This window comes from Cotesia glomerata, linkage group LG5 (genome assembly GCF_020080835.1).
Source record: "Cotesia glomerata isolate CgM1 linkage group LG5, MPM_Cglom_v2.3, whole genome shotgun sequence".
NCBI classification, from domain to species: Eukaryota; Metazoa; Arthropoda; class Insecta; order Hymenoptera; family Braconidae; genus Cotesia; species Cotesia glomerata.
Window position 1 is genome coordinate 22840073 of NC_058162.1, and position 7015 is coordinate 22847087.

Consider the following 7015-nt stretch of genomic DNA (forward strand, 5'->3'; position numbering starts at 1 on the left):
GACACTTATAGGAACCCCAAATCTGCGGACTGGCTCAAATATAAAAAAGAGCTAAGAAACAGATTGGGGAGACCTGTAAGAGGACTGAGGAACGTGCCAAGGATTGAGCAAGTGGCCGAACACTTGCAACAAGCCATTGTTCAGTCCTATGAGATTGCCTGCCCACTAAAAGTTAGGAAAAGCAGCAAACGGGTGACATGGTGGAATGCAAAGCTGAATAAGCTTCGCACCCTGTCCAGAAAGTTGCTGAATAAGGCCATCAAGACAAAAACTGACCAAGACTGGGCAGACTATAAAGCTGCCCAAAAACTGTATAAAAAACATATCAAGGTCTCAAAACTAGACGCCTGGAGGAGATTCTGCGGAGAGCTGGAGGACTTACCACTGGTGGCCCGCCTACGCAGAATCTTTACTTCAGGACCTAAAACAAAACTCGGTGTCCTCACCCTACAAGATGGTAGAGTGACTGAAAACAACGAGGAAACATTAGCGCACCTCTGCGAGGTTCATTTTCCTGGCTCGGAACTCATGGAACTGGAACAGGAAGAAGCCTCAGAGAATGCGATAATAAAAGCAGTCACGAAACGAGGAGACTGGAGCACAGCCGTCAGAGTGATAACACCTGATAGAATAAGGTGGGCAATTGGAAACTTTGAAAGGTTCAAGAGCCCAGGGGTGGATGGGATCTTCCCGGCTCTCCTGCAGGAGGGAAGAGAAATCCTCATCAAACACCTAACTAGACTTTTTAGGGCCTGCCTGGCCCTAAGCTACATACCGAAGGCTTGGCGTGAGGTCAGGGTTGTCTTTATACCAAAACATGGCAAAAGCAGCTATGACCTGGCCAAGTCCTTCAGACCTATTAGCCTAACATCGTTTCTCCTCAAGACATTGGAAAGACTGGTGGATAGGCACATAAGAGATAATGCACTAAACGACACGCCGGTGCATTATACACAGCACGCATACCAGGCAGGCAGATCCGTCGAAACGGCCCTACATGATGTGGTTACCTACATTGAAAGGGCCTTTCGAGGGAAGGAATCGGTCCTGGGAGTGTTTATGGGGTATTCCATGTCAAATCGACCATTTTTGACCCCGACCCTTTTCGATTTGGCCGAAAGTTTTCCATCCTTTTCTACCCTATAAAAAACGGTTCTCAGAATTTTTTTGAATTTTTTTACCTAACTCCAAAAAAGTTATGAATTTTTCAAAAAAATGGCTTTTTTATTTTCACATAGCCATAACTTTTTCAAAACTAAACATTTAGGTACCTTTTTTTTTTTAAAATTTTTGTTTTTAGATGTACTTTCCGATAAAAAATATTAAAAAATTTTTGTAAGTCAATACATATGGAATTTTTCAATTTTTTGACAAAAATCAATGATTTTTCGAAGTTCGACATTTTTTTTTTTAATTTTTTTTTTCTAAAATAAACTTTAATCAATTCCACAGTTATCCCTGTAGAACCCAGATTGGGCCGATTTCTCTTTCTATTTTTTTTATTCAATTGAAAAAAAATTGTTAAATTTTCAAAAATGGAAAAAAAATTTTTTTTCATAAATTTTATTTATATAATGAAATAAATACAATTCAACGATTTTACGGCATTACATTCACAATTCAGAGGCTTCATCGATGACTGTAATTAGTAAGATCAATAATTGATGCAGCTAAAATTAATTACTTTTCTCTCTGTCGTTTAAATATTTTACAAATTCTGTGTTCATTCGAATTCGAAAAGTTTTTAACTAGTAAACAACCATTTTTGTCCGGAATTATACAATGTAGTTGTTGAGTTCCTGTAATCGGTTTCGTTTTCAAAAATCGATCATTTAAATCATTTACTGCTGTGTCATAATCTTCTTCTGGGGAAAACTTCACTATAATATTCGGCAAGTTATCCGGTGCAGAAGCCCATTCAAAAAGTTCTTCTGGTGTCGTTATTTGTTTGTCTACCGCGAGTTGGAGACTTGCTCTCGCTGCAAGTCGTTTGAGAATACCACCGATTCCATCACACGGACCTTTCCCATGGGCAGTCGCAAAAAAATGCCATTCAGCAGGAATATCAAAATCATCTTCGTGGTAATATAAATTTACAAAGTTTTTAAAGTTTTTAAATTGTTGAGGAGCTCCATCAGAAAAATAATAAATCTTGTTACAACGTTCAGGAAGACTTTTCACGTAATCAGTTATTATTTCGATGAAAACATGAACAGCAACGGCATCATGTTTGTTAGAATCTGAGATAATTACTAAACTTTTGTGTTCAAGTTTGTTATTTACTTTATAATAAATAACGACTGGAAAAACTGTTGCCTGATTATTATTCCAGTGAAAACCAGCTGCCGCATTTTGTACTACGAAGGCATAATTTTCTGCAAAATCACAAATAATAACGTATTCGTTTGGTTTCAATGTTTCTTTCAATGTCTTCAAGAATTGGGCTTGCTCCTTAGCAATGAACGAATGAGGTAGAAGAATTTCTAACTCACTACAAAATTTTTTCCACAAATTCTTCTGTAGGCTTAATAATAGTTTCTAAACTACTTCTCGGTTTTGATATCCAATATTTATATGTAATATTCTCGATTTCCCGGTCCTCAAAACATTTTAGTAAAATTTTACTCAACTCATCGACCCCAGGACAGTTTTTACATCCACCTAAATAACACTGAAAAGATGGATTTTCACATATAATCATGCTCAAGTAATCGCTGTAGTGTTTAATGGGCTTTTCTGTGTTCCTTGTCAAAGAATAAATATTTGCACCTAAAATAACAGTAATTTAGTAAACTTAAAATTCACGCATTTATAATTATTAATTAATTTGATAATTACCAAGCATCATTAACTTCACGTTTTGATGAATCGTACACACGCAGATGGTGTGTGTTCCACTTGCCCCTGCTAACACACAATGTTTTGGTCGCAAAGAAGCGAATTTTGAAAATCCAATTCTCTCAGCAGGATTTATTTCACAGAAACATTGGTATAATTCTTTTAAGTTAGACAGGATAAGTCTTTTTTGGACGTGTATCCGATTACCATCATCACTTCGAATTGATACAAAGTCTTTCATACCGGGCATTTGAGCACTATACTCATCATCGTTGTAAAAATTTTCAACTTTTAATTTTACCTGATCAGTAATTGTCCTCCCTATACAAAAATGTTGAGTAATTTAGTTTTCAAGTGTATTTAAAACATCGATTTTACGCTACCCATACCTAATTTCGATTCAGGTGTAGAAAGTAAACCCGTTTCTTCAACCAAATTTTTTGCTACTCTTGACAAATGTCTTGATGTATTCATAGTTTCACAAATACGTCTCTCACTCCATTTTACAGGTAATAATGTTAAAATTTGTATTTTCAAAGACTTATCAGTTTCTTTATCGTTGAATTTATCATACAACATTTTAATTAGAGAGCGAAAATTTTCACCATCGTCATCAATCGATTCTTCATCTGAAGAAGAAAGCAAAACTTTTTTCAAGCTGTCGGATACCCGATTTATTTTATTGTTCAAAAATTGATTATCATTCAATTTCTTCGATGGAATCGGTGATTGATTTAACAATTCTAATGCATGGTTTATTACGGGTAATTGAGTTGCAGCGCTAACTTGGGATCCTGAGCTTGATTGTGATGCTTTGGGTTCGCTATCAAATGACATGGAACCTTAAAAAATAATAGTGAAACATATAGCTACTAAAAATGTATTCAAGTAACGTATAAATAATTAAAAAAACTTACGGAATGATAAGGATAATGGGAGATCCGTGGCAGTTGTATTACTATCATTATCAGCCTGATCATTGTTGTCATTATTGTCACTATAGTTGTCTTCACGGTCACTTACATCAGCACTAGGATCATTACGAGCATTTGTTTGTTGCTTCACTAACTCTGAAGCTTTTTTTCGACATGAACTGCATAATAAATAATTATCATCTAATCCTAACGTTACTTTCATAATATCAGTCGCCGGACGTAAACCAATTTTTTTAAAATGAGATTCCAACTCAAAAGGATTACAACACCGATCAAATACCTTTTTTGACGCCATAAAGACAAATTAAAAAAGCGCTTATAAACTAGAGAAATTATTTATTTATACAACAAATTTAATGACAATCTTTTATAAAACACTAGATTGCACAAAAGATTTATAGGTTATGTTTTAGATCTCAAAATGAAAAAGCCGCACTTTTAATCAAAACATACTAGCTTATAGCATCTAGTTTACTGGCTATAGGTAAGTCGATAATTGTTATCCCTAGTTTATCGATCTAATTGATATATTAAAATTTGAATCTTACTAATTACAGTCATCGATGAAGCCTCTAAATTGTGAATATAATGCCGTGAAATCGTTGAATTGTATTTATCTCATTATATAAATAAAATTTATGAAAAAAAATTTTTTTTCCATTTTTGAAAATTTAACAATTTTTTTTCAATTGAATAAAAAAAATAGAAAGAGAAATCGGCCCAATCTGGGTTCTACAGGGATAACTGTGGAATTGATTAAAGTTTATTTTAGAAAAAAAAAATTAAAAAAAAAAATGTCGAACTTCGAAAAATCATTGATTTTTGTCAAAAAACTGAAAAATTCCATATGTATTGACTTACAAAAATTTTTAATATTTTTTATCGGAAAGTACATCTAAAAACAAAAATTTTAAAAAAAAAAGGTACCTAAATGTTTAGTTTTGAAAAAGTTATGGCTATTTGAAAATAAAAAAGCCATTTTTTTGAAAAATTCATAACTTTTTTGGAGTTAGGTAAAAAAATTCAAAAAAATTCTGAGAACCGTTTTTTATAGGGTAGAAAAGGATGGAAAACTTTCGGCCAAATCGAAAAGGGTCGGGGTCAAAAGTGGTCGATTTGGCATGGAATACCCCTTATAGATATAGAAGGGGCGTTTGACAATACCCCCTTCGAATCAATATGCGAGGCTACAGAGCTCTTCGGGGTAGAGAAATCTATCACCGGTTGGGCTCATTTTATGCTTCGCACAAGAATAGTGACTGCCGGACTCAGTGACACTAGAGTCCGGGCCCGTGTGAGAAGGGGCTGCCCACAAGGTGGGGTTACCTCCCCTCTCATGTGGATCCTGGTCATCAATGAGCTCCTAGTGGCACTAGAAAACCTAGGAGTATATGCTGTAGGCTACGCCGATGACGTCGCACTGATGATTAAAGGCTCAAGCCCGACGGAGATGAGATGGAGAACACAACGTGCTCTAGATCTCATACAGAAATGGTGCATAGGAAAATCTCTAAGGGTTAACCCCAACAAAACAGAGGTGGTACTCTTCACCAAAAGAAGGAAGCTGAAAATTACGGCTCCCTCTATCTTTGGCATGGAGCTTAAATTTTCAAAGGAGGTACGCTACTTAGGCGTAACTCTAGACAGTAAGCTCACATGGAGAAGCCATATCGAGAAGCAGACCCAAAAAGCAACTGCCACTTTCTGGGCATGCAGAAGAATATTTGGCATAACATGGGGCCTGAAACCAAGACTGATCAAGTGGATTTACACGGCGATCTTGGTTCCACAGCTCACCTTTGCCTCTGTTGTGTGGTGGCCTTCGCTTAAGAAGAACATCAACATCAAGGCATTCCTAAAAGTCTACCGACTGTCGTTGCTAGGGATAACTGGGGCTCTAAGAACCACAGCTACCTTAGCAATGGGGGCGCTCCTGAACCTGGAGCCCCCGCATATCACTGCAGAAGCTCTTGCTATGAAAACAGCAATGAGATTGCTCTTTAACGGACACTGGACAAGGGCTAGGACGGGACATGCAGCCATCCTAAGGGACAGGGGACTCGACAGATTCCTAACCCAAGGAGGAGACATGAGCCCTCGAAGCTACCACTTCAGACGTCAATACAAGGTCCTTATCCCAAGTAGGCAGGAATGGGACGAGGAAAACAAGAGCATCCTGTCCCCCATAGGGCTAGTCTGGTATACGGACGGCTCAAAAACGGACAAAGGGGCAGGAGCTGGAATTTATAGCAGTGGACCGAAAACAGAAATCTCTCTGCGGCTAGGGGACACTGCTTCGGTTTTCCAGACAGAGGTATACGCGATCTGGGCCTGTGTAGAGCACATTTCTAAGCTCAACCACAGGAACAAGCACGTGTACATCTGCAGCGATAGTTGCGCTGCACTCAGGGCACTAGAACATACTGAAGTGTCCTCGAGACTAGTGCGAAAATGCATAGACTCCCTAAATGAATTAGCAGAGTATAACAAAGTCAAACTACTGTGGGTACCGGGCCATAGCGGGAACGCAGGAAATGACAAAGCAAATGAGCTGGCGAAAGCGGGAGCTCGTAAAAGAGACCCTGAACCAGTAATCAGCATAGCGGTGTCTTTTAGTCTCATAAAGCAACACGCTTCCCTATGGACTAATGACAAGTTTCAGGAAGTGTGGGCAGAGGCAAAAGGCATGATGCATACGAGGGCACTTTTTAAAGGACCCTCCAAGACATTAGGCTTGTCCTTGATAGGGCTCGACAAGAAGCTGCTAAGGCTAACTGTCGGGTATATCACAGGACACTGGCTAACCGGCAGGCATCTGAGACGCCTAGGCATCTCAGATCACTCGATGTGCCCCAGATGCCTATCGGAGGAGGAAACTCCTATACATCTAATCCTCCATTGCAGAAAACTGACAACAGCCCGAAAGGACATACTAGGATTCTGCGATGGAGAGTCTATTGATATACAGGAGATTGGCGTGGGACAGTTGCTTCACTTCTTGAAGCAGACAGGCCTGGCCAATCTCCAAGCTATATAACGTAACCAACCTAGAAGGGCTGAGTACAATGGTCCAATAGGACTGAGTGCTTGGCTCAATGTCGGCTACAATATTCCCTCCCCCCCCTAATTCTAATCTACCTATCAATATTATTTGTTACAGTTTAATTTATGATTTCTTTATATGAACAAAGCCTTATTACATAGAAATAAATATTTATTTCCACCAAATAATATTTAGTAAC

At 38.1% G+C, this 7015-nt stretch overlaps 2 protein-coding genes across 2 annotated transcripts; one reads left to right on the plus strand and one right to left on the minus strand.

The window, feature by feature from the left end:
- Positions 1 to 1680: 1680 nt before the first annotated feature.
- On the minus strand, positions 1681 to 4120 carry LOC123266139. Its single transcript, XM_044730168.1, has 5 exons — positions 3756 to 4120; positions 3228 to 3680; positions 2839 to 3159; positions 2493 to 2769; positions 1681 to 2257 (listed from the first exon to the last, which is right to left on the minus strand). The coding sequence occupies exons 1-5, from the start codon at positions 4066 to 4068 to the stop codon at positions 1681 to 1683; spliced, it is 1941 nt and encodes a 646-aa protein (XP_044586103.1). The 5' UTR covers positions 4069 to 4120.
- An 890-nt stretch (positions 4121 to 5010) lies between these two features.
- LOC123266140 lies at positions 5011 to 6810 on the plus strand. The gene has a single exon (XM_044730169.1). It carries the CDS (start codon positions 5011 to 5013, stop codon positions 6808 to 6810), a length of 1800 nt encoding a protein of 599 aa, XP_044586104.1.
- Positions 6811 to 7015: the final 205 nt, after the last annotated feature.

Excerpts from the sequence above, each read along its gene's own strand:
- LOC123266139 (XM_044730168.1), bottom strand. The coding sequence starts at position 4,068 with ATGGCGTCAAAAAAGGTATTTGATCGGTGTTGTAATCCTTTTGAGTTG. Across the intron at positions 3,681-3,755 it reads CCCATTATCCTTATCATTCC|GTTCCATGTCATTTGATAGC; the intron begins GTAAGTTTTTTT and ends TTATTTTTTAAG. Across the intron at positions 2,770-2,838 it reads CGTGAAGTTAATGATGCTTG|GTGCAAATATTTATTCTTTG; the intron begins GTAATTATCAAA and ends CTGTTATTTTAG.
- LOC123266140 (XM_044730169.1), top strand. The coding sequence starts at position 5,011 with ATGCTTCGCACAAGAATAGTGACTGCCGGACTCAGTGACACTAGAGTC.